Genomic DNA, 27,892 nt, shown 5'->3' on the forward strand with positions numbered 1-27,892 from the left:
CTTGATTGTTTCCAGCTTTTTGTGAAATTCCTCCCCAAAATATCCAAACGCATTCGAGTAGTAATGTTCATCTTCATTAAAGCGCAGGCCACCAGCTGATGGTGTGAAGATGTCTGGGGATGGTCATATTGCTGTCTGTTGCAAATGTTGTTTGAATCCATTAATGAGGATGAAGAGCTTCTTCTATCCTTTGATCCTGCAGTAATTAGAGCAAGCTAGAGACACATGGAACCAAACTAACCTTCCACAGGTTTGCAACAGTGACTGTTTAGGCTACTACTACAGTGCATAGTACTACTACATACTATATTGCAGTAGAGGTTATGGCTCTTTTCTGTCGAGTACAAAGTAGTCCTCCTGAACATCAAAATGATCCATTTTCATTCTCCTTCACCATTGCCATCTAACCGGAGTGCTATAGGTAAGGGCATGACCATGGACTTGGTTGTTCCTGTTACGTTTTAAAGGCTCAGGGGGGGGGGGGGGGTCTGGTCACTGGTGGTCTCGGTGCTCCCCTCATTGTCGATTTATTATCTGCTGTCTATGTGTCCTGCTACTCAGATGTATATGGATGACATGCTCATTAATCAAACTGAATAGTCCATTATAGAGGCCAGGGCAAAATGTGCACAGGTGCAAAAATAGCCCATACCCCACTCACGTTATTTCCCACACACTGGATACCGACTAACAACTTAATCACTCTACTGTTGGATCAACAAAGAAATATATTTGAGTAAGGGGAATCTTTTTCATAATTGGATGTTTTTACACCGAATAATTGTGACTAAAAGGTACAAACGCTTTATAATACTCTGAGCACAAATATGAACACAACATGCAAGGTATTGGTGCCATGTTTCATGAGCTGAAATTTAAGATCCCAGAAATATTCCCTTGTTTGCCAAGATAATCCATCCACCTGACAAGTGTGGCATATCAAGAAGCTGATTAAATGGCATTTTGTGCTAGGGACAATAAAAGACCACTCTAAAATGTGAAAGTTTGTCACACAACACAATGCTACAGATGTCTCCAGTTATGAGTGCATGCTGAATGCAGGAATGTCCACCAGAACTTTTGGCAGAGAATTTGACTTTCAATTCAATACCATAAGCCGCCTCCAACGTTGTTTTAGAGAATTTTGCAGTATGTCCAGGCGGCCTCACATCTGCAGACCACGTGTATGGCGTTGTGTGGGCGAGCGGTTTGCTGATGTCAAAATTGGGAACAGAGTACCCCATTGTAGCGGTGGAGTTATGGTATGGGCAAACATAAGCTACAGACATCGAACACAATTGCATTTTATCGATGGCAATTTGAATGCACAGAGATACCGTGATGAGATCCTGAGGCCTATTGTCGTGCCATTCATCTGCTGCAATCATCTCATGTTTCAGCATTATATTGCACAGCCCCAATGTCGCAAGGATCTATACACAATTCCTGGAAGTTGGAATTGTCCCAGTTCTTCCACGGCCTGCATACTAACCAGACATGTCACCCATTGAGCATGTTTGGGATGCTCTGGATTGACGTGTAAGACATCGTGTTGCAGTTCCCGCCAATAGATTATGGCATAATGAATTTATTGGAATTGGTTGTAACTCAGTAAAATCCTTGAAATTGTTGCATGTTGCGTTTATATTTTTGTTCAGTATATATTTGTTGTGAAGATTGGTTTTGGAATTGTTCTCAAATCATTGAAATAAATAGCAGATTTTTATTGAATTGGTTTTATGAGTGCTGAGTCGCAGGAGCCAGTTGAGTTTGAGGCTTTCTGCCATGTTGACAAAAGCTCTGTGTTGTCATAGGGGTTATAGCCTACAGAGGGATTGTCTCATACAACCGTCAGGTTGTCCTCACCTTATGATGAACTCATCTTGGTGACATGGTACGTACTGAAAACATCATCATATATTGGCTGAATACTGCCACGTTTACATGTGTCTAAAGTGGTATTATTTAACATTACTCCTAGCACAAACTCATGTCATCATACTATTTTAGAATACAAAATGTATAATTTCTCAGTTTAGGAAAATAATGGAATTACATGCATCAACATAATTGGCCATGCTACACATTGCACAATTTGATTTATATGTAGTATAGATTAAATTGGTTCCATTGGTTACTATGTTATTCTCTGTAAAAATCCCCTCTCTAATAGCCGGAATCCCATGAGGCCATAGTCTCCACTAAAACAACAATATTACATCCAGCTCTCCCCTGTGTTTCTGATGGGAACCTCTGGCTTCACAGCCTTTTTTGTGTGTGTGTGTGTGGGGGGGGGGGGGGGGGGGTTGTCTGACTAAATACTTTTTTGCTCCACTGTAACTACTTCTGCAGTTTGAAAGACATGATTTTGAGGGTATTTTGTCACAGACGGTGAGGGCCTAAACAATGTTTAATTACATTTGAGGCACCGTTGCAACGTTAGAGTTAAACATTAAATGAAAAGTTAAAGTGCTATAATGAAGTTGCATCCTACACCACTCTCTGTGACCGCTAACCCCTTGCAGATTTAATTTGACCTTAGTTTCATTTCAGGGCCGCTTCTTAGACGTTTGTTCTCCAGGTTCCTGAAATATGATCTTTTGAGTTTTCTCCGTGCATTCCTCTTCATTTCCCCTGGCATGCCTGAGCTTTCTGTCGCTCGGCTCTGCCCTCCGCCTGATCTCCCGTATCTGCAGACCTACAGCAGTTTGTTTATTTGACCAAGATTTACTTGCATGCTTATGTCCAGATCCAGAGGGCTATGAATCCAACAGGACAGACCACCTCTCAACAGGAAGTGGAGTGTCCTTTTTATGGATGTCATTCATGACGCACACACGTAAAGAACATGGCGCAGTAAAAGCATCTGGAGTTCCTTGTCCGAGATCTGCAAAACCAGAAGAAGACACCCGTGCGATGCATGCATTCACTGACGGACTAGCGGTGGATGTGTAATGAATCATGCTGAAGTAATAGCCTCTATGCTACAACCTGTTAATCAAAGCTGTGCCGTAGCAGGTGTAGCAGAAATTGAATTTACGGATTGTGCCGTCAGTGTTTTAATTCATATGGGGCCCGGCCATTTAAACGTTCCAGAGGAGTAATTTAGCTAAGAAGACAGTTGAGGAATGTACTTCGGTGTTGCCTACACTCAGTACCTTTTAATTAAAGTCAAAGGGGATTGCAGACATTGAACGTACCACATTAAGAGGCATCTCTCACTTATAATCTTGTCACATGGTATCACCTGATCTGCTTGCCAGGAAAACAAGGGCAATAATGAACCATATTTCAGCTCACCACATTGGTTCTTCTGGCTGAGTTAAAACTTAAACAAGTGTTATAATAGTAATTAAGAATTGCTATGTTGTGTTGAGGTTGGATGAGGCTGGTGAAGGACAAGTCCTCAGGCAGAGCCAAGCAGAAACATCAGACTCCGATGGCCATATTTGTGCTGCATAGTTACAAATCATCACACTCCTGCGTGGAGGGCCGTCAGCTAGACATTCTGAGAGAGAGAGAGAGAGAGAGAGAGAGAGAGAGAGAGAAAGGTGGTAGATCAAACAGGACAGATTTGCACATGAAAGGGAACAGAGTGTTCCTCCTAGAATCTTGCATTCTGCTTATCAGTCTCTGGATCTTTCCACAGACCTGCTCACCTGCTCGCCCACAGACTGTGTTCAGACCTATTGAAGTGGGTTGGATTTATCTAGAAATAGGAGACAAGGTTTGAGTTACAAAACACGCTTGATTTAAGTATAGCTTAGACATTTAAATGGACAATTTGTGTTTTGGAGTTGTCAAATTGACACAAAAATGCTAGGGGGAGGGGCAGCGCATGGCAGCTGTCATAATACATTTGCATCTCGTTAATTTGGGAATATAAAGTATTTCTGTCTGCATGATTACAGAAAGCAGGAGGAATATTGATGATCCTTTACTTCTTTCAGGAAGTCCAGCAGTCGTTACTGACCTGTTGTCATAAATCTTATGGTGAAACCATCCACTGAGACCCATGTTGTGAGATGTGGAGCAGAGTGGCAACCCTATTGCTGTATATTCCCCTCAAGACAGGGATGCTGGTCTGATCGAAATTGGGGTTGTTATTGCCCATCTGCACTCTTAGAAAAAAGGGTTCCAAAAGGGTTCTTTGTAAGGCAAAGGGTTCTACCTAGAACCTTTAACACCCTAAGAAACGTTTTTAGAAGAAAGGGTTATTTGATGATTCTTTGGAAGGCAAGAATGATTCTTTGGTAGGCCAGAAGGGTTCTTTGGTAGGCCAGAAGGGTTTTACATACGGGGAGGGGGGGGGGGGGGGGGGGTTGGAATGTCTTGGATCCACACCAGGTGGAGAGGTGTCAGGTCGGAGGGTCATGGATGACAACTACAAAGCAGGGCTCCCATGAAGGTGGTCCCTGGCTAGGGTCTGAGAAGCAGGAGCCATGTCTAGGAAGCCCCCCTCTGTGCCAGGCTGGGGGCCACAAAGACCAGCAGCAGATACATGCCGAGCCTCACCACAGACTGAGGACCGGAACAGACAGGACCTTCCAATCCACTTTATTCCAGTATCCCTAGGTCTTATAAACACAATAAAAATCAGCCATGGCTATCAGTTGTGGTTTACTCTCTGTACAAGTCCCCTATTGTATGGCTAAACACGTCTTAATTGTTAGAACGTGCAAACAAAATGCATTCGTCATTTCACTGGGGGAATGTGTCAGTCAGAGTCACAGCATCTTCCCCCTCTGGCCGTGAATACCAGGGCAACAGATAGAAGTGGCAAGGCTGACAAGTCTGAGAAGAATGCCAAGAATTCAGATACCTCTCCAAAAGTCCATGTGGCTGAGGTTGAAGCATGTAGAGCAAGCAATGGGGTGGTTACTGACCTCTGGTGGCAATGTGCATTATGCTCCTAAATGAACATTTTTCAAGAGGTGGATAGTTTTTCTTCTTCTGAAGAGCACATTCCTTCCCTCTGTCTGAGACCATAGAAGTAGTTTAGGGGTGGGGGTGCTTCACAGGAGAGGCATTTGAACATTTTTAATTACAATATAGAAATGCCTTCTGGAACATGTGACCTTTCATGTGCCTCGATAACAACCTTTACGAGCCCAGTTGGTTTAGCCACGGAAGAATACAGGATATTATTGGTCCACTAATACAGGACTTGTAAAGGACTTGCCCACTGCACTAATTTTGTTGAAAAATGTCAACCAAATGTATTTGAGTGTTTACCTGCATTTGTAACTTAAGTCTGATAGTTATCTGTACAAAACAGTTCCTCTGATAATACTTGTGGAATATAAAAATACTTGCTTGATATTTGTTTTCCAGTTTCTTGAAATACTTTGCAAATGCATCTTATTTCTATGCAAATCTGTCTGAGACAGTTTGGTCTGAGACAACACTGCTTAGACTCAGAGGGACACGCTGGGAGACAAAAACAAATCAAATCAAATCAAACATTTTCACATATGCCGAATACATAGGGTGTAGACTTTACCGTCAAATGCTTACTTACGAGCCCTTTCCCAACAATGCATAGTTAAAAAGTAAGAAAATTAGCTAATTAAAACTGAAAATTGCCATATAACAATAACGAGGCTATATACAAGGAGTACCGGTATCGAGTCAATGTGCAGGGGTATGAGGTGGTTGAGGTGATTGAGTTAATATGTACATGTAGGTAAGGGTAAAAATGACTAGGTAATCGTGATAGATATTAAACAGAGTAGCAGCAGCGTGTGTGGAGTGTGTGTGTGTGTGTGTGTGTCTGGCGTCAATTTGCATGTGTGTGTGTGTGTGGCGTCAATATGCATGTGCGTGTGATTTGTGTGTGTGAACTAGACAACTCACTCTACCAATCGATGGGGATAAACTCTCAAACTGATGCCCTGTTAAGGGACCAGTTAAGCAAGTGGAAACTTTAACTATGAATATTGACAACATTCATTATAAGCATTCTTTCACTAGTGCAAGAATCTGCATATTTCTTTTTCTTGAGGTAGAAAAATAAAGACAGCAACAACAAATAATAGGACTTGGATTCTTTGTCAATCTGGTGTGTATCTAGAGCAGGCAGTCATGGGCTCATGACACAGTGAAACAGTAGTATGCACATCACACATAAACCTTCATTACCAATCATTGGCTGGAATACAATGAATCCACACAGCAGAAAACTTCATTACCAATCATTGGCTGGAATACAATGAATCCACACAGCAGAACCCTTCATTACCAATCATTGGCTGGAATACAATGAATCCACACAGCAGAACCCTTCATTACCAATCATTGGCTGGAATACAATGAATGCACACAGCAGAAACCTTCATTACCAATCATTGGCTGGAATACAATGAATCCACACAGCAGAAACCTTCATTACCAATCATTGGCTGGAATACAATGAATGCACACAGCAGAAACCTTCATTACCAATCATTGGCTGGAATACAATGAATGCACACAGCAGAAACCTTCATTACCAATCATTGGCTGGAATACAATGAATGCACACAGCAGAAACCTTCATTACCAATCATTGGCTGGAATACAATGAATGCACACAGCAGAAACCTTCATTACCAATCATTGGCTGGAATACAATGAATGCACACAGCAGAAACCTTCATTACCAATCATTGGCTGGAATACAATGAATCCACACAGCAGAAAACTTCATTACCAATCATTGGCTGGAATACAATGAATCGACACAGCAGAACCCTTCATTACCAATCATTGGCTGGAATACAATGTCACATGTCCACACAGCAGAAATATGAATGGTTTACAGTAATGTGTATTCACTTGTAAGACATACTGTTTGTTCATAGTGGCCAATATGTTGTTCTGATTGAATGTGTTTTACATCGATGGAACTCGATGAAGATGGAGCAAATGTGTGGAACAAATGAAGTGGAACTAATTCATTTGTAATGTGGAATATGCACTTGTGATTTCTGAAATAAATTGGAACATAGAGTAAAATGTTGAATTCGTAAATGCTTGTTTTATTTAAGGTGTCCTGCTCCTTGAAAGCGGCAGCTCTAGCCTTTAGCTCGATGCGGATGTTACCTGTGCGGATCCATGGCTTCTGGTTGGGATATGTACATACGGTCACTGTGGGGACGACGTCGTCAATCCACTTATTGATGAAGCCGATGACTGAGGTAACATACTCCTCAATGCCATTGGATGAATCCCAGAACATAATCCAGTCTGTGCTAGCAAAACAGTCCTGTAGCGTAGCATCCGCACCATATGACCACTTCCATATTGAGCGAGTCACTGGTACTTCCTTTTTAGTTTTCGCTTGTAAGCAGGAATCAGGAGGATAGAATTATGGTCAGATTTGCCAAAGGGAGGGCAAGGGAGAGCTTTGTAAGCATTTCTCTGTGTGGAGTATAGGTGGTCTAGAGTTTTTTTTCTCTGGTTGCACATGTGACATGCTGGTAAAAATTTGGTAAAACTGATTTAAGTTTGCCTGCATTAAAGTCCCCGGCCACTAGGAGTGCCGCTTCTGGGTGAGCATTTTCTTGTTCGCTTATGTCCTGATAGAGTTGGTTGAGTGCGCTCTTAGTGCCAGCATCGGTCTGTGGTGGTAAATAGACGGCTACGAATAATATAGATGAGAACTCTCTTGGTAGATAGTGTGGTCTACAGCTTATAGGGTACTCTACCTCAGGCGAGCAATACCTTGAGACTTCTTTAATATTAGACATCGCGCACCAGCTGTTATTGACAAAAAGGCACACACCCCCACCCCTCGTCTTACCAGAGGTACCATCTCTGTTCTGCCGGTGCATTGAAATCCCTCAAGCGCTATATTGTCTGTGTCGTCGTTCAGCCACGACTCGGTGAAACATAGGATATTACAGTTCCTAATGTCCCGTTGGTAGGATAATCGTAATCATAGGTCATCCATTTTATTTTCAATGATTGCATGTTAGCAAGTAGAATTGAACCATCTCAGTAATGGGTGCAATCAGTCCAACTACTAACAGATTGGATCAGTATAAAAAAATGTATGTTATATATACTATTCAAAAATCTAAACGCAACATGTAAAGTGTTGGTCCCATGTTTCATGAGCTGAAATAAAAGATCCCAGAAATTTTCCATATGCACTAAAAGCTTATTTCTCTCAAATTTTGGCAACAAATTTGTTTACATCCCTGTTAGTGAGTATTTCTCCAAGATAATCCATCCACCTGACAGGTGTGACATATCAAGGAGGTTAGAGATTAGAGCATTGGGCCAGTAACTGAAAGGTTTCTGGATCGAATCCCCGAGCTGACAAGGTAAAACATCTGTCGTTCTGCCCCTGAACAAGGCAGTTAACCCACTGTTCCTAGGCCGTCATTGTAAATAAGAATTTGTTCTTAACTGACTTGCCTAGTTAAATAAAGTCGTTTTTTTTTAAACAGAATGATCATTGCACAGGTGCACCAATAAAAGTTTTGAGGGAGCGTGCAATTGGCATGCTTGAATTATCTAAAATGTTGTTTTAGATCATTTGCCAGTACGTCATGTTGGCAAGCGGTTTGCTGATGTCAATGTTGTGAACAGAGTGACGGTGGGGATATGGTATGGGCTGTCATAAACTACGGACAACTAACACGATTGCATTTTATCGATGGCAATTTGATGGCACAGAAATACCGTGACGATATCCTTTGGCCCATTGTGAGGCCCATTTTTGTAAGGTATCTTTGACCACATTCCCAGTCATGTGAAATCCATAGATTAGGACCTAATTAATGTATTTCAATTGACTGATTTCCTCATATGAATTGTAACTCAGTACAATCTTTGAAATTGTTGCATGTTGCGTTTATATTTTAGGGAGGTATATCTTTGTGTGACATACAATTAACCAACCAATTGATGTACATGCAACAACATAGATATTAAAACAAACAATTCTGAAAATCACCTGGCAGTAGAGCACTCTAGGAAATATGATACATTGTTCTATGTAGAATCCTTCTTGCCTTCCAAAGTATTATCAAAGAACCCTTTCCTGGTTCTTAGGATATTAAAGTTTCTCGGTAGAACCCTTTGCCTTACAAAGAACCCTCGTCTTCCAAAAAGGGATTTCCAGATCAAAACGGTTCTTGGTAGAACCCTATCCCTCCGCAAAGAACCTTTTTGGAACCATTTTTTCTAAGAGTGTAGCTGCCCTCTGTTGGTCACTATTGGACTTGGCACTTAAAAAAATAGATGTATTCTCACATACTGTACACCAGATAGTTGCAGTGAAATGTGTTGTTTTACAGGGTCACACATAGTAATACGGTGCCCCTGGAGATAGGGTTAATTGCCTTGCTCAAGGGCACATTGGCAGATGTGTAATATTTCGGTTATTGGCCCAACGCTCTAACGCTCGTCCCATTTTCATGTTGCACTTTATTCTGCACCAATAAACTCTTTCAATGATAAGTGTGAAACAGCAAACAAACATGATTGCATTTTCATTATTACATGGTAAAAAATGTGTGATTGCATATTGTGGGAAAATAAGAGTAGGTTTATATCTTCCAGATACAGCGCAGAAAGATGTTGATATGTATCTGTGTGCTATGCATGTGCAATGAAAGCAGATCTTTGCTGTAGGCTACAGTACACAGTGGCAATACCCTACTGTACATATATTAGAATCATTCAAATAACACTATAAAGTTTACTAAAGTAATAAGGCCTAGTGCATAGTCATAAGAATAGCTCAGCTCGTGATATTTTTTTTGGCAAAGAGCATGTGTTGACATATTTTAATATTTTCCTATAAACTATCTGTCAGAGACCAGTAAGTGTTCACCACAATTTGGGCAAAACACATTTCACACTAACACTGAGGGCTGAAATGTTGGGTTCTGATTAATTTAGCTAGCTATGCCTAACAGTGTGAGAAAACACTTATCAGCGAAGGTCACAGTAAAATCAACACATTTTTCTGCCACTTAACTTTGTTTTATCGGATTACTTTTTATATGCACAACATTGCAGACGTGTAGGCAGCAAGAAGAACCCTCAATTTGCTAAACCACCTAGCACAAATTTAGTACCTCAAAGTTGATTGGTCAGAGTCCAGCAAGGCGGAAGTCTCACAGGCGCGGGGGATTCCCCGAGGGAAGTTCCCAACGCGTTATAAAACATGTAAAAATGTACATTTGTTCGAAATACACCATATCCTCTCCCACACGTCGTACATATAGGCCACTCGAAGAATAAGAAGCTGTCGCAGTATCAAAACAATAGTTTGGCAATTTTCGAATGAAGGTAAGATACTGCCATTATAGGCTACAATCAGATACCAAAGTTGAGGGCGAACTGAACTAGGCTATAGCTGATTATATCTAACTAACTCGACTTGCTAACTATTGACATTCAATACAACAGAGCTGTACCAAGTTTGTACTCTTACTTATGAATATCAACGTTCTATGTAGCCAGTTCGTGCTTGATAGAATGTTGCTAGAAATGTAGAACTAGTTGGCTGCTTCAGGCTACGGCGTAATCGTCATATCATGTAGCCAGCAGATTTGGCCCGCTTGTTTACAGCTGCACTAGGGTCGGACAGGTTTCCTGTTTCGATTAAAACACAGCGGAGCTGCCGCGAGATATGGCTCAGAAAATATACTTCAATCCAGGGATGAGAAATGCGTTGTACTCCGAATTGTCTAGCAGTCGTTCAATCTTCTAAATGGAACAGGTGGGATAATTTGGGGTACAACGCATTTCTCATCCCTGGATTGAGGTACATTTTCCAAGCCATATCTCACACTTTGGTGTTTTAAGCTACACAGGAAGACTTTCTGGGTCAGAGCTACTGGCTGCATATCGTGCTACTTGGTCTGCAACCAGTGACATACAATGACTGTTTTAAACCTGTGTTTTAAATAAATTACTAGATAGAGAATGGGATTAGCTGTTTAATCAAATGAAGTAACCAAATATATTACCATGCTCATTATTCATTGTAAATTCAAAGTAAAAAAACTCAGGAAAAACAATACCCAACCGAAAAGCATTAGGTGTCAAATATTCACATTTTAGGTCAGGGGTATTTAACTGGCGGTCTGCCATAAACAAATATACAGTGCATTTGGAAATATTCAGATCCCTTGACTATTTCCCACATTTTGTTACGTTACAGGTGTATTCTAAAATGGAATAAAAAAAAATCCTCAATCATACATACTATACCCCTCAATCATACATACTATAATGACAAAGCAAAAATAGTTTTTTTTTAAATAAAAGAAACATATCACATTTAGATCGGTATTCAGATCCTTTACTCCGTACTTTGTTGAAGCAGCGATTACAGCCTCGAGTCTTCTTGGGTATGACGCTACAAGCGTTGCACACCTGTATTTGGGTAGTTTCTCTACAGACAATTCCTTGAACCTCATGGCTTGGTATGCTCTGACATGCACTCTCAACTGTGGGACCTTATATAGACAGGTGTGTGCGGTTCTAAATAATGTCCAATCAAATTTACCACAGGTGGACTCCAATCAAGTTGTAGAAACACCTCAAGGATGATCAACGGAAACAGGATGCACCTGAGCTCAATTTTGAGTCTCATAGCAAAGGGTCTGAATACTTATGTAAATCAGGTATTTCTGTTTTATTTGTAATACATTTGCAAAAATTCCTAAACCAGTTTTAACTTAGTTATTATTATGTGTAGTAGACTGCTGAGGATTTTTTTTTAAATGTTTTAAATCCATTTTAGAATAAAGGTGTAACACCAAAATGCGTAAAAAGTCAAGGGGTCTGAATACTTTCCAAAGGCACTACATACATACAGTACCAGTCATGTTTGGACACACCTACTCATACCAGTATTTTTCTTTATTTTTACAATTGTCTAATAATAGTGAAGACATCAAAACTATGAAATAACATATATGGAATCATGTAGTAACCAAAAAAGTGTTAAACATATCAATTTATTTTAGATTTGAGATTCTTCAAAGTTGCCACCCTTTGCCTGGATGACAGCTTTGCACACTTTTGGCATTCTCTCAACCAGCTTCATGTGGTAGTCACCTGGAATGCATTTAAATTAACAGGTGTGGCTTGTTAATTTGTGGATTTTCTTCTTAATGCGTTTGAGCTAATCAGTTGTGTTGTGGCAAGGTAGGGGTGGTATACATAAGAGAGCACTATTTGGTAAATACCAAGTCCATATTATGGCAACAGCCTAGTGGTTAGAGAGTTGGACTAGTAACCGGAAGGTTGCAAGTTCAAACCCCTGAGCTGACAAGGTACAAATCTGTCGTTCTGCCCCTGAACAGGCAGTTAACCCACTGTTCCTAGGCCGTCATTGAAAATAAGAATTTGTTCTTAACTGACTTGCCTAGTTAAATAAAGGTCAAATAAAAATAAAAAATAAGCAAAGAGAAACAACAGTCCATTATTACTTTAAGATATGAAGGGCAGTCAATCCGTAAAATGTCAAGAACTTTGAAAGTTTCTTCAAGTGCAGTCGCATAAACCATCAAGTGCTATGATGAAACTGGCTCTCCTCAGGACCGCCACGGGAAAAGAAGACCCAGAGTTAGCTCTGCTGCAGAGAATAAGTTAATTAGAGTTACCAGCCTTAGAAATTGCAGCCCAAATAAATGCTTCACAGACTTTAAGTAACAGACACATGTCAACATCAACTGTCGAGAGGAGACTGCGTGAATCAGGCCTTCGTGGTTGAATTGCTGCAAAGAAACCACTACCAATAAGAAGAATAGACTTGATTGGGCCAAGAAACACGAGCAACTGACATTACACCAGTGGAAATCTGTCCTTTGGTCTGATGTGTCCAAATTTGAGATTTTTGGTTCCAACCGCCGTGTCTTTGTGAGACGTAGAGTAGGTGAATGGATGATCTCTATATGTGTGGTTCCCACTGTGAAGCATGGAGGTGTGACGGTATGGGGGTGCTTTGCTGGTGACACTGTCTGTGGTTTATTTAGAATTCAAGGCACACTTAACCAGTATGGCTACCACAGCATTCTGCATCGATATGCCTTCCCATCTTGTTTGTGTTTAGTGGGACAATCATTTGTTTTTCAACAGGACAATGACCCAACACACCTCCAGGCTGTGTAATGGTTATTTGACCAAAAGGAGAGTGATGGAGTGCTGCATCAGATGACCTGGCCTCCACAATCACCCGACCTCAACCAAATTGAGATGGTTTGGTATGAGTTGGACCGCAGAGTGAAGGAAAAGTGGCCAACAAGTGCTCAGCATATGTGGGAACTCCTTCAAGGCTGTTGGAAAAGCATTCAAGGTGAAGCTGGTTGAGAGAATGCCAAGTGTGTGCAAAGCTGACATCAACGCAAAGGGTGGCTACTTTGAAGAATCTCAAATATATTTTGATTTGTTTAACACTTTTTCTGGTTACTACATGATTCCATATGTGTTATATCATAGTTTTGATGTCTTCACTATTATTCTACAATGGAGAAAATAGTAAAATAAAGAAAAATGCTTGAATTAGTAGGTGTGTCCAAACATTTGACTGGTACTGTGTGTATATATAGATGTATACTGAACAAAAATATAAATACAACATGTAAAGTGTTGGTCCCATGGTTCATGAGCTGAAATAAAATATCCCAGAAATGTTCCATATGCACAAAAAGGTTATTACTCTCACATTTTGTGCACACATTTGTTTACACCCTTGTTAGTGACATTTCTCCTTTGCCAAAATAATCCATCTACCTGACAGGTGTGGCATATCAACAAGCTGTTTAAACAGCATGATTATTACACAGGTGCACCTTGTGCTGTGGACAATAAAAGGACACTAAAATGTTGCAAGTTTTGAGGGAGCGTGCAATTGACATGCTAACTGCAGGAATGTCCACCAGAGCTGTTGCCAGATAATTTAATGTTAATTTTTCTACCTTGAGTTGCCTCCACTATTGTTTTAGAGAATTTGACAGTACGTCCAACTGGCCTCACAACCACAGACCACATGTATGACATCGTGTGGGCGAGCGGTTTGCTGTGGTGGTGGTGGCGTTATGGTATGGGCTGGCATAAGCTACTAACACAATTGCATTTTATCGATGGCAATTTGAATGCACAAAAATGCTGTGACGAGATCCTGGGGCCCATTGTGAGGCCCTTTTTTTTTTTTTTTTTAAAGATATCTGTGACCAACAGACCAACTGGGAATACAGCATATCTGTATTCCCAGTCATGTAAAATCCATAGATTAGGGCCTAATGCAATCATTTAAATTGACAGATTTTTTCCTTATAAACTGTAACTCAGTAAAATCTTAGAAATTGTTGCATATTGCATTTCATATTTTGTGTGTGTGTGTGTGTGTGTGTGTGTGTGTGTGTGTGTGTGTGTGTGTGTATGTATTGGAGATCAACCGATTTATGATTTTTCGACGCCGATACCGATTATTGGGGGACCAAAAAAAAGTTGATACCGAATAATTGATCGATTTTAATTTTAGTTTTGTTTTTTGTAATAATGACAATTACAACAATACTGAATGAACACTTATTTTAACTTAATATAATACATCACTAAAATCAATTTAGCCTCAAATAAATATTGAAACATGTTCAATTTGGTTTAAATAATGCAAAAACAAAGTGTTGGAGAATAAAGTAAAAGTGCAATATGTGCCATGTAAGAAAACGTTTAAGTTCCTTGCTCAGAACATGAGAACATATGAAAGCTGCTGGTTCCTTTTAACATGAGTCTTCAATATTCCCAGGTAAGAAGTTTTAGGTTGTAGTTATTATAGGAATTACAGGACTATTTCTCTCTACCATTTGTATTTCATTAACCTTTAACTATTGGATGTTCTTATAGGCACTTTAGTATTGCCAGTGTAACAGTATAGCTTCCGTCCCTCTCCTTGCTCGAACCAGGAACACAACGACAGCCACCCTCGAAGCGGCGTTACCCATCGCTCCACAAAATCCGCGGCCCTTGCAGACTCCAAGTCTCATAGCGAGTGACGTTTGAAACGCTATTAGTGCGCACCCCGCTAACTAGCTAGCCATTTCACATCGGTTACACAAGCCTAATCTCAGGAGTTGATAGGCTTGAAGTCATTAACAGCGCAACGCTTGAAGCACAGCGACGAGCTGCTGGCAAAACGCACAAAAGTTATGTTTGAATGAATGCTTACGAGCCTGCTGCTGCCTACCATCGCTCAGTCAGACTGCTCTATCAAATCATAGAAATACGAGCCTTAGGTCATTAATATGGTTGAATCCGGAAAGTATCATTTTGAAAACAAGACGTTTATTCTTTCAGTGAAATACGGAACCGCACCGTATTTTATCTAACGGGTGGCATCCATAAGTCTAAATATTCCTGTTACATTGCACAACCTTCAATGTTATGTCATAATTACATAAAATTCTGGCAAATTAGGCGGCCCACGCTGTTGCATATACACTGACTGCGTGCAATAAACGCAAGAGAAGTGACACAATTTCACCTGGTTAATATTGCTTGCTAACCTGTATTTCTTTTAGCTAAATATGCAGGTTTAAAAAGATATACTTCTGTGCATTGATGTTTATAGTTAGGTACACATTGGAGCAACGATACGCACCGCATCGATTATATGCAACGCAGGACACGCTAGATAAACTGGTAATATCATCAACCATGTGTAGTTAACTAGTGATTATGATTGATTGATTGTTTTTTATAAGATAAGTTTAACGCTAGCTAGCAACTTACCTTGGCTTACTGCATTCGCGTAACAGGCAGGCTCCTCGTGGAGTGCAATGTAATCAGGTGGTTAGAGCGTTGGACTAGTTAACTGTAAGGTTGCAAGATTGAATCTCCCGAGCTGACAAGGTAAAAATCTGTCGTTCTGCCCCTGAATGAGGCAGTTAACCCACCGTTCCTAGGCCGTCATTGAAAATAAGAATGTGTTCTTAACTCACTTTCCCATTTTAAATAAAGGTGTTACATTTATTTAATTTTTTGGGCCAAATCGGTGTCCAAAAATACCAATTTCCGATTGTTATGAAAACTTGAAATCGTCCCAAATTAATCGGCCATTCTGATTAATTGGTCGACCTATATATATATATATATATATATATATATATATATATATATATATATATATATATATATATATATATATATATATACTTAGACATTTCCTTGTTTTGAAAGAAAAGCAAATTATTTTGTCCATTTAAAATAACTTCAATTTGATCAGAAGTACAGTGTAGACATTAGTAAATTGTAAATGACTATTGTAGCTGGAAACGCCAGATTTTTTTTTTTTAATGGAATATGTACAGTTGAAGTCGGACTACTGAACATAACGCGCCAATGTAAACTGAGATTTTTTTTATATAAATATGAACTTTATCGAACAAAACATACATGTATTGTGTAACATAAAGTCCTATGAGTGTCATCTGATGAAGATCATCAAAGTTAGTGATTCATTTATCTCTTTCTGCTTTTTGTGACTCCTCTCTTTGGCTGGAAAAATGGTTGTGTTTTTCTGTGACTTGGCTCTGACCTAACATAATCGTTTGGTTTACTTTCGCTGTAAAGCCTTTTTGAAATCGGACACTGTGGTGGGATTAACAAGAAGTGTATCTTTAAAATGGTGTAAAATACTTGTATGTTTGAGGAGTTTTAATTATGGGATTTCTGTTGTTTTGAATATGGCGCCCTGCACTTTCACTGGCTGTTGTCATATCAATCCCATTAGCGGGATCTCAGCCCAAAGAGGTTATTAACAAACTAAAGTTTTGGCAAGTCTGTAAGTAATTTTTCCAACAATTGTTTACAGACAGATTATTTCACTTATAATTCCATTGGGTCAGAAGTTTACAAACACTAAGTTGACTGTGCCTTTAAACAGCTTGGAATATTCCAGAAAATGATGTCATGACTTTGGAAGCTTCTGATAGGCTAATTGACATCATTTGAGTCAATTGGAGGTGTACCTGTGGATGTATTTCAAGGTCTACCTTCAAACTCAGTGCCTCTTTGCTTGACATCATGGGAAAATCAAAATAAATCAGCCAAGACCTCAGAAAAAAAATTGTAGACCTCCACAAGTCTGGTTCATCCTTGGGAGCAATTTCCAAATGCCTGAAGGTACCATGTTCATCTGTACAAACAATAGTACGCAAGTATAAAAACCATGGGACCACACAGCCGTCATAGGTTGTATCTATAGCCACAGTAAAATGACTCGTATATTGATATAACCTGAAAGGCCGCTCAGCAAGGAAGAAGCCACTGCTCCAAAACCAGACTACGGTTTGGAGTTGCACATGGGGACAAAAATCATTCTTTTTGGAGAAATGTCCTCTGGTCTGATGAAACAAAAATAGAACTGTTTGGCCATAATGACCATCGTTATGTTTGGAGGAATTAGGGGGACGCTTGCAAGCCGAAGAACACCATCCCAACCGTGAAGCACGGGGTGGCATTATCATGTTGTGGGGGTGCTTTGCTGCAGGAGGGACTGGTGCACTTCACAAAATAGATGGCATCATGAGGGAGAAACATTATGTGGATATATTGAAGCAACATCTCAAGACATCAGTCAGGAAGATAAAGCTTGGTCGCAGATGGGTCTTCCAAATGGACAATGACCCCAAGCATGCTTCCAAAGTTTTGGCAAAATGGCTTAAGGACAACAAAGTCAAGGTATTGGAGTGGCCATCACGAAGCCCTGATCTTAATCCTATAGAACATTTGTGGGCAGAACTGAAAAAGTGTGTGTGATTAAGGAGGCCTACAAACCTGACTCAGTTACACCAGCTCTGTCAGGAGGAATGGGCCAAAATTCACCCAACTTATTGTGGGAAGCTTGTGGAAGCATACCTGAAACATTTGGCCCAAGTTAAACAATTTAAACGCAATGCTACCAAATACTAATTGAGTGTATGTAAACTTCTGACCCACTGGGAATGTGATTTTTACTAGGATTAAATGTCAGGAATTGTGAAAAACTGAGTTTAACTGTATTTGGCTAAGGTGTATGTAAACTTCCGACTTCAACTGTACATAGATGTTCAGAGGCCCATTATCGGCAACCATCACTCCTGTGTTCCAATGACATGTTGTGTTAGCTAATCCAAGTTTATCATTTTAAAAGGCTAATTGATAATTAGAAAACCCCTTTGCAATTGTTAGCACAGCTGAAAACTGTTGTTCTGACTAAACTTTTAAGGATCGGTCTCTTTTTTTCAATTTTCGTCTAAAATTAAATACCCAAATCTAACTGCCTGTAGCTCAGCCCCTGAAGCAAGGATATGCATTTTCTTGCTACCATTTGAAAGGAAACACTTTTTGAAGTTTGTGGAAATGTGAAAGGAGTGTAGGAGAATATAACGCATTAGATCTGGTAAAAGATAATAAAACTTGTTTTGTACCATCTTTGAAATGCAAGAGAAAGGCCATAATGTTTTATTCCAGCCCAAAATGCATTTTAGGTATTTACAAAGTTTTTTCTGATCCAATGAATCATTGCATTTCTGTTCAAAATGTTGTATCAAGACTGCCCAAATGTACAAAACAGTGCACTCTCCTCAATAGCATGGTGTACTTTCACTGTAATAGCTACTGTAAATTTGACAGTGCAGTTAGATTAACAAGAATTTAAGCTTTCTGCCAATTTCAAATATGTCTATGTCTTGGGAAATGTTTTTGTTACTTACAACCTCATGCTAATCGCATTAGCCTATGTTAGCTCAACCATCCCACAGGGGACCCACCAATCCTGAAACACCAGTCTCAACGTCAACAGGGAAGAGGCGACTCTGGGATGCTGGCCTTCTAGGCAGAGTTCCTCTATCTGTTTTTTCCCTTCTTAATATTTTATTTTTACTGGCCAGTCTGAGATGTCTTTTTCTTTGCAACTGCCTAGAAGGCCGGCATCCCGGAATCGCCTCTTCACTGTTGACGATGAGACTGGTGTTTTGTGGGTACTATTTAATGAAGCTGCCAGTTGAGGACTTGTGAGTCGTCTATTTCTCAAACTAGACACTCTAATGTACTTGTCCTCTTGCTCAGTTGTGCACCGGGGCTTCCCACTCCTCATTCTATTCTGGTTCGAGCCAGTTTGCGCTGTTCTGTGAAGGGAGTAGTACACAGCATTGTACGAGATCTTCAGTTTCTTGAAAATGTCTCGCATTGGAATAGCCATCATTTCTCCAAACAAGAATAGAGTGACACGTTTCAGAAGTAAGTGTTTGATTCTGGCCATTTTGAGCCTGTAATCAGCCCAGAAATGCTGATGCTCCAGACACTCCAGACACTAGACTAAAGAAGGCCAGTCTTATTGGTTCTTTAATCAGACCAACACTTTTCAGCTGTGCTAACATAATTGCAAAAGGGTTTTCTAATGATCAATTAGCCTTTTAAAATGATACACTTGGATTAGCTAACACAACGTGCCATTGGAGCAGAGGAGTGATGGTTGCTGATAATGGGCCTCTGTATGCCTATGTAGACATTCCATAAAAATTCTGCCATTTCCAGCTACAATAGTAATTTACAACATTAACAATGTCTACACTGTATTTCTGATCAATTTGATGTTATTTTAATGTTCAAAAAATGTGCTTTTCTTTCAAAAACAAGGACATTTCTAGAGTGACTCCAAACTTTTGAACGGTAGTGTATATGATACATTTGGAAAGTATTCAGACCCCTTGACTTTTTCCACATTTTGTTACATTACAGCCTTATTCTACAATGGATTACATTGTTTTTTTCTCTCCCATCAATCTACACACAATATTTTTGCTAATTTATTACAAATAAAAAAACGATAACTTACCTAAATAAGGTTTTAGACCATTTGCTTTTAGAATCGAAATTGAGCTCAGGTGCATCCTGTTTCCATTGATCATCCTTGAGATGTTTCTACAACTTCATTGGAGTCCACCTGTGGTAAATTCAATTGATTGGGCATGATTTGGAAAGGGACACACCTTTCTATATAAGTTCCCACAGTTGACAGTGCATGACGTCGAAGGAATTGTCCTTAGCGCTCCGAGACAGGTTTGTTGAGGCACAGATCTGGGGAAGGGTAATAAAAAATGACTTCCGCATTGAAGGTTCCCAATAAGACAAGTTCCCAAGTGGCCTCTATTATTATTATTATTATTATTATTATTATTGAATGAAAAAAGTTTGGAACCACCAAGACTCTCCCTAGAGCTGTTCCCATGGCCAAATTGTGCAATCGGGGGAGAAGGACCTTGGTTAGGGATGTGGCCAATGGCCAATGGTCACTTTTCAGAGCTCCAGAGTTCCTCTGGGGTGATTGGAGAACCTTCCAGAAGGACAACCATCTCTGCAGCACTCCGCCAAACAGGCCTTTATGGTGGAGTGTCCAGACGGAAGCCACTCCTCAGTAAAATGCACATGACAGTCTCCACCTAAGGACTCTGACTATGACCAACAAGATTCTCTGGTGTGATGTAAGCAAGATTGAACTCTTTGGCCTGAATGCCAAGCGTCACGTCTGGAGGAAGCATGATGGTTTTTCAGTGGCAGGGACTGGGAGAATAGTCAGCATCGAGGGAAAAATTAATAGAGCAAAGTACAGAGGTCCTTGATGAAAACCTGCCCCAGAATGCTTGGGACCTCAGACTGGTGTGAAGGTTCACCTTCATAGGCCTTGAAAAACGACCCTCAAATAGGCTACTGGTTTGGCAAGTGCCACTGGCTGCTGGTAAGCTTTCTTGACTTGGACATAGATTTGTCAGCACATGGCTAACCTTTGTTTAACTCTTCCAATTATAATGTGTGGAAGTCAAAATAATGAAAAACTATATTCCAAATCTATTTATTTTAAAATGTTGATTACTTCTCCTTGCCATTATCATTCACCTGATGCTAAGACCTTTTATTTAATTTATTTTTTACCCCTAATGTATGTTGGGGGACCCTGGGTCGCCGGTGTGCCTGGGAGGGGCTCCCTGGGCAAGAAAAGGTTGAAGACCCCTGGTTTAGGTCATTGGCAATTGACTTTATTGTATTAGTATCTTAATGTATTGATCATGTCATAATGCAATTGTATTGATAGAGATACAGTAGGTTATTTGGTATTAGCTATTATAATAACAACATTGAGGTACATTTACCCCAAATATTGTACATTTCATTATAATTTATGAAACCTATTATTTAGTACAGTTGTTGCAGCCATTGGTCATGTATGAACCAAAGAATCATTGATTAGTAATGAATGATGCCATTCAATAATGTCAACTAATTTATTGGTTTAAAAATATATATATATAATATTCAATATTACATTAGTGTCAATAGTTGTCGTCAATTTATTTAAGTGATGTTCTTATTATCATGAGTACTAAAACATTTATTTCTTTAGTAGATATTTTGGCTGTTTTTGCTTTCTCATCAAGAGGCTATTTCTACACAGGGCACTTATGATCATCCTGAAATGTTTACTGTACCTTTCTAAAATTAGCAAGTCCAGGCGTAAAAGAGAAGTAAGCACTGGCCCCAGTTTCATGATTAGCGAGGAGGACTTCGTTTTTACAGCAAATCATGTGATAATGTGCTTTAATGCTGCATTGTGCCCCTAAACATTGGTTGTGTGATATGTTGCCACAGGGCCCATGACTGCCGTGTCAGTAATGATTGTGGAGCGCACGGCATGGAGAGGAATATTGGAGACCAGCTCAACAAGGCATTTGAAGCTTACCGCCAGGCCTCTATCGAGCGAGACAGCGCCAAAAGGGAACTACAGAAGACGGTATTATACCTAAATCATTGCGATAGAAAACAAACTCTTCTAATTTACCTTTGAGACTTCAACCCCATCCAGTGCGATGCCTTCTATACAGTGCTTTGATATAATTAAGTGCTGTAGCATGGTAATTGCAGTCATTTACAATAGAGGCTACAAAAGGCTACCTACCTAGTAAGTGATGACATTTGATATGTAATGGAAGGTTAACTTTTGCAGAATGAATATTATCAACGGCACACTCAGAAACTTCAGAAACAGATAGAAGACCAGCAGCAGTTGATTTCAAAACTCAAAGTTCAGTTGATAGCAGCAACTAAGCAACCTTCAGGTACATGACAATCATAATTGTTTTCTTAAAACTATTGTTTGCATGATTACATATTCTGACATTCTATACCATACAGTTGAACTATAGTGAAATAAACAGTTCAACTGTAGTCTATATTGGGCATGTGCATGCATTTTGTTACATTTTCGGTTCCCCTGGAGATAAATTGTGCTGTAAGAAATATTATTGCTGTTTCAGGACATTGTACACTTCCCATCTCAAATGAGACTTCCCGTGTTGACTGTGGTTGGGCTGCTACATTATCTATTTTTTGTATCTTATTTGATTGTTAGGAGAGGTGAAAGGTGAGGATGTTCCTAGAAAACAGGAAGAGGAAACCCTGTCTTCTTCCAACCATCTCTTCGACAACCCAAGCAGCTCCTTCCGGAAGATTCATTACTTGGTAACCATGTTTAACACAATTAGTAATACAATCCACATTAGAGGATAATTAGATATTGTTTATTTATGTTTACAAATATGATGCAGACAGGCAAAATGCAAGGATGTGATAGGGTCAGAGTGCGATTTATATTGTGACATTTGGGGTGTCGCCATTTTTTTCACGGGACCTACTATGTGTGAAAGAATAAGTAAATATAGAAAAAACATGTCATTTAACGGTAAAAATAATGTATTCCCTTTTAATTGTCATGAACACAACCAGTCATGATATTTTCATCTTATTGTCAAACAAATCTAAAAGTAGGCTACTTGCACATGTTTATCCACTCCAAAATAATTCCAGCATCCAAACATGTTGTGTGCACTGTGCCATTTGATGAATGAAAAGGGACGTCTGTTACAAAACAACAAAAAGTGTAATGACATTTGCCGATTTGTCGTTTGGTCTACACTCTTGTAGCCTGAATATATTGAATCATCTTGCTGACAGAAGGGCCTTTTTTGTAGAAAGAAAAGGGACACCTGAAAAGGGACATGGGGGGGGGGGGGGGGGGGGATGTTTAAATCATGACATGGGGGTGTTTGTTTAATTTGAAATAAGCTTTTATTTTAATATTTGCCACTGTAGCAGTAAAAATAGCATTTAAAATAAATAGGATAATGGTTAAATGAGCATTATTTAGAGACCCCCCCCCACCCAAAAAAAAAGTTTGACTTTGTTGCGTTTAGGGGGCTGCATGTCTCATTCAGGGATTCACGCTCTGGATAGGGTGCGAACATGGCATCCCCGGTTGCTGCCTCATAATTATTTAGTTTTTGTTTTCTCTCAAATGAGCTCAATATCCTACCTTTTTTTTTAAAGAGAGCACACATACAGCCACACACACACACAAACATACGTTGTTCACAAATTGTACATTGCTTGTAGATATTCTGTTTCTGCAGGGCCTGGGAGCAGTAGCAGAGCTCATGCCAATGCACAATACAACAGCTCCACTTCCTGTGACATCGGTCATCTTTCATCTTGTTGCTTCACTCTAATAAAGGTCGCAAGTTCAAATTTTTAGCCGAATAACAAATTCACTGAACCTGTTTGACTAATGCAAAAGCATTATTTTCCCCCCTTAATCAAAAAAACAAACAAACATGTGTTTTGGAGAAAATATGAATTTGTAATTTTCTAACATAATCAAAACTCATTATCATGTATAATTTTAAAAGAATGGATACACACATACAGTCTTTCATCAACAGGTGGCGGTAGAGGATAACATCACCAAACCTCAGGGTCTGAGGCCGTTATAAGCCACCAGCTTTATTGTTGAGAAATAATTCCCTAATCGATCACAAGGCAGCAACCATTTTAGTAGATTCATTAACAATAATGAATAGATCATTTTCAGTTTGAATGGTGGATATTCTCTTGCCATGTAAGTCCTCAATGCCATGTGTGTCTGTTTTTCAGGAAGGGAACATGGAAACTGCAATGATTGTGTCACCTTCACCACACACAGCACCTGTAAACAGCAGTTTTGAGAAGTATGTGCCTTAGTCACCGGTATCTTAACTGCTTTTCAGACAAAAATTAAGTATTCTTACTTACGTATTTATTTGTCTCTCAGAAAAGATGTTTTTGAGGCGTTTCAAGCTCTTCAGGGGAAATTCCAGCAGATACAGACATTAACCCGGAGACAAAAAGATCACCTGAAAAAAATCTACAAAGGAAATTACATGGCAAATGGTAATATTAGTCCGCACAATAGTCATTTTAGATTGTAGAAATTGCTTATTATTCCAGCACTGTTGAAAGGCACCCATTGCCTGAACTCATGCCCAGCTTGACTCTAATTTAATTACAATAGAGAAAATATGTTGACTTACAATTGCTTTGGATATGTCATAACACTGTATTAGTAATTATATATTGTAGCTTTAGCTTGATTCCTGTACACAATTATATAGCAACACATTAAGCTGAACCGTACATTAATGCCTATTGACCCATGGCCCGCCCACCCACCTACCTGTGTAGAAATAGAATAAGCAGATAAACATGTTTCATTATTCCACAGACACATGCTGTGATGTAGCACTGGTTAGTTGAATGAAAAACAAGTTGGAATGAAATAAAAAAAAAGGCTCCTATTATACTTATTGTGTGAAATTAGAAGATTAAATTAAACAGGGAAAAGGTTCTCGACGTTATTCATTATTACCTGATTATTCATCATTACTTGAACTAATCGCTACTCAATAGCGTAAGTTAATATCTCAATGTTGCAAGTGACTGTCGATAATGTTACATAAACAGTATGAAAAAAGCCTTGTGTTTGCCATTCGACAGAGCAGCAGTTCTCCATGCCCATTCAGTGTACAGACGTGACCGTGGAGCAGGCGGAGAGGCCCTTCCCCTCAGCCTTAAGGCCAGGGGTCATCCTCCAGCACCCGCCCACGTCCCTAGCATCCCGTGGTGCCAGCCAAGAGGACAGAGACCTAGTGGACTCCCTCACCAGACTCAGCGTCAAGTTCCCCCCCTCCACAGACAGTGAATACGAGTTCCTGAACAGCGCTCCAGAGAAACACTTTGACCTGTCTATGCCAAGGCAACGGGCAGCATTCAGCAGTATCCCTGCCATCATAGAGGAATCGTCTATGGAGCTGGCCATCCCATTCCTGTATCCTACATCTCCCTCTCACCCCACCTCCCCCTCCACCTCACTCTCACACGAGAGTGTGCGTGGACCCCTGCAGGTGAGATTCGTGGGAAATGCTCTTTCCTTTATTTGCAGCAGGTAAATGTAGGAAATTCACAACACCTGATTTGTTCTGGAAAATGAATGGGAGAGAGAGAGAGAGAGCATATAAGTAGTGAAAGACAACCTAGCACATCGATGAAAGTTGTTGATCACAATAAAAGGCCCATTTTTCTCTGATTACCGAGTTGAGAGCGCCAAACTTCTTGATGCACCCATCCCGTTAGCGGGATCATTATCGTCAACATCCGCTGAATTGCAGAGCGCCAAATTCAAATTAAATTACTAAAAATATTTAATTTTCATGAAATCACAAGTGCAATATAGCAAAACACAGTTTAGCTTGTTGTTAATCCACCTGGCCTGTCAGATTTCAAAAAAGCTTTTCGGCGAAAGCATACCAAGCGTTTATGTAAGGACATCTCTCTCAGTAGACAAAACATTACAAACAGCTAGCAGCCAAGTAGATTGGTCGCGAAAATCAGAAAAGCAATAAAAATGAATCGCTTACCTTTGATGATCTTCGGATGTTTGCACTCACGATACTCCCAGTTACACAATAAATGTTCCTTCTGTTCCATAAAGATGATTTTTATATCCAAAATACCTCCATTTGGTTGGCACGTCATGTTCAGAAATCCACAGGCTCGAGCGGTCACGACATTGCAGACGAAAATTCCAAATAGTATCCGTAAAGTTCGTAGAAACATGTCAAAGTTTTTTATAATCAATCCTCAGGTTGTTTTTGAAATATATAATCAATAATATTTCAACCGGGACTGTAGCTTCTTCAATAGGAGAGAGAGAAATGTCTGCTCCAAGCTGTTGCGCATGCAAAACGCTGCTGGCACCCAGCCATACAATGACACGATGTGATTATTCTTGATCATTTTTCAAAAGAAAAGCCTGAAACTATGTCTAAAGACTGTTCACACCATGGGGAAGCCATAGAAAAAGGAATATGGATGATATCCCTTTAAATGGAGCGAAGGCAGGCAATGGAACAGAGAGCTTTCAGGGAAAACAGCACTTCCGGGTTGGATTTTCCTCAGGTTTTCGCCTGCAATATCAGTTCTGTTATACTCACAGACAATATTTTGACAGTTTTGGAAACTTTAGAGTGTTTTCTATCATAATCTGACAATTAATTATATGCATATTATAGATTCTGGGCCTGAGAAATAGGCAGTTTCATTTGGGTACGTTTTTCATCCAAACATCAAAATACTGCCCCCTACACTCAAGAGGTTAAAACTAACATGGAAATGCCATTTAATTGGTTAGATTCAGTAGATGTATACCTGCTAAAACAGGTGAGTTGAGATGTGATAGGCCTATGTGTACAACATTGATTGTTGCATATTTATTACAATGTGTCTACCTTACTATTTGTCATTGACATAAAATAAGCAATTCGAGAAGTAACAAATGATCATAAAACACACCAATTGTTTTGGATGATAATGCTTTTCCCCCCCCATGCAGTAGTGTAGTTGGTTATATAAGTCCATGTTGATGTCAGAACCAAGGTAACATATATTTTATGACTACCATTATCAGTGCAACTGCACCCTTGTGAGGTTGTGTATGCACAATTATATCTATTGATTTATTACATATTTTGATAATACACAGCAATTGGCCTCCCAGATTTCTTTGCTCATCTGAGTCCCATATTGCTGGATGTGTACCTCAAATAGATCTTTAGCTGTCATGTATTCTTTGTTGGGTATTGCTTAACCAGGCTTTTGGTTAAAAATCACACGGAAGAAATGCACCTTTGTTCGGACAAGTATCTGGGTTGTGATTAACACCTACACCGATGGTCGAACATTTCATTGTTTGGATTTCTCTGTTTCTAACTTAACAAACGTTGCCTCGGGCATTAACAATGCCAGGAACAAGTAACTACTCAACCCTACTGTAGCAAATGCACAGCATTACAATAGTACGTGTAGTGGGGCAGGAACTATAGATGTTGAGAAAGTGGGTTCAAGTGGGACACTGCTTTGCTTGTATTCCCCGGAGCAACAGATCTTTCCTCAGTGAAAGACCCAAGCACATGGCCAACTGTAAGTGGGTGAGTGTAAGCAATGCAAAGTGTATGAATAATGGAGTATAAGTGGTGTGTTTGTCCCTCCGTGTAGCCTCTGTGGAGCCCTGAGCTTTGTGATGCAGTAGCAGCAGCAGCACAGGCCGTGAGTGCGAAGCCACAACAACAGATCAACAACAGCCCTGATATCTGTGCCTACTGCAACGCGGAAGTTCCCCAAGACCATATGAAAAGCCACCTTTTCACTCATTGCCAGAGGGAGAGTGAAGCCAGCAATTGACACTAGCAGACAGTGGCTGCCCAATGAAACACCTCTAGGCTTAATTCATGGTTTATTCATGTCTTTGTTGCCACGCCATGAATTACACGCGCTGGGCTGGATGTCACATGACACCTGCGTTTGCAACGGGACTAGAATCCACTCTTGATCGTATATTTAAATTGTAAGAGTTGAATGGTACATTTTACAGTCGTCGTCTTAAGATATTACTTTGAAATTGTACACATCTAGACCTATGAAATGATATTGTACAGTATGTAGGTTTAAATATAATAAAGCAATAATTTAATCTTGA

The 27,892-nt window shown here is 39.8% G+C and overlaps 1 protein-coding gene and 1 long non-coding RNA gene across 7 annotated transcripts; one reads left to right on the top strand and one right to left on the bottom strand.

Annotated features, from left to right (window-relative positions):
• Positions 1-3,046: 3,046 nt before the first annotated feature.
• On the bottom strand, positions 3,047-10,561 carry LOC118958137 (uncharacterized). Of its 2 annotated transcripts, none has more exons than XR_016494732.1 (3): positions 10,074-10,561; positions 3,660-3,709; positions 3,047-3,508 (listed from the first exon to the last, which is right to left on the bottom strand). It is a non-coding gene; the product is annotated as an uncharacterized LOC118958137 (long non-coding RNA). The 2 variants fall into 2 exon arrangements; XR_005047221.2 differs by having other exon boundaries at positions 10,433-10,546.
• On the top strand, positions 10,091-27,892 carry LOC110520065 (TRAF family member-associated NF-kappa-B activator). Of its 5 annotated transcripts, none has more exons than XM_090229705.1 (9): positions 10,112-10,287; positions 11,518-11,630; positions 21,640-21,781; positions 21,995-22,106; positions 22,400-22,509; positions 23,977-24,050; positions 24,134-24,252; positions 24,856-25,262; positions 27,412-27,892. In XM_090229705.1, exons 3-9 carry the CDS (start codon positions 21,683-21,685, stop codon positions 27,595-27,597), a joined length of 1,107 nt encoding a protein of 368 aa, XP_090085831.1. In that variant the 5' UTR covers positions 10,112-10,287; positions 11,518-11,630; positions 21,640-21,682; the 3' UTR covers positions 27,598-27,892. The 5 variants fall into 5 exon arrangements, 4 of the variants coding, with proteins under 4 accessions (XP_021452751.3, XP_090085831.1, XP_090085832.1 ...); XM_090229706.1 differs by lacking the exon at positions 11,518-11,630 and adding an exon at positions 23,457-23,557 and having other exon boundaries at positions 10,185-10,287; XM_021597076.3 differs by lacking the exon at positions 11,518-11,630 and having other exon boundaries at positions 10,091-10,287.

This window comes from Oncorhynchus mykiss, chromosome 3 (genome assembly GCF_057628025.1).
Source record: "Oncorhynchus mykiss isolate SJ-2025 chromosome 3, ASM5762802v1, whole genome shotgun sequence".
Taxonomy (NCBI): domain Eukaryota; kingdom Metazoa; phylum Chordata; class Actinopteri; order Salmoniformes; family Salmonidae; genus Oncorhynchus; species Oncorhynchus mykiss.

Bases quoted from the DNA above. Each gene is read 5' to 3' on its own strand.
- LOC110520065 (XM_090229704.1), top strand. From the start codon at position 20,018: ATGACGTCGAAGGAATTGTCCTTAGCGCTCCGAGACAG. The intron at 24,051-24,133 runs GTATGTGCCTTA...TTTGTCTCTCAG, and splicing joins GTAAACAGCAGTTTTGAGAA to AAAAGATGTTTTTGAGGCGT. The intron at 25,263-27,411 runs GTGAGATTCGTG...CCCTCCGTGTAG, and splicing joins GTGTGCGTGGACCCCTGCAG to CCTCTGTGGAGCCCTGAGCT.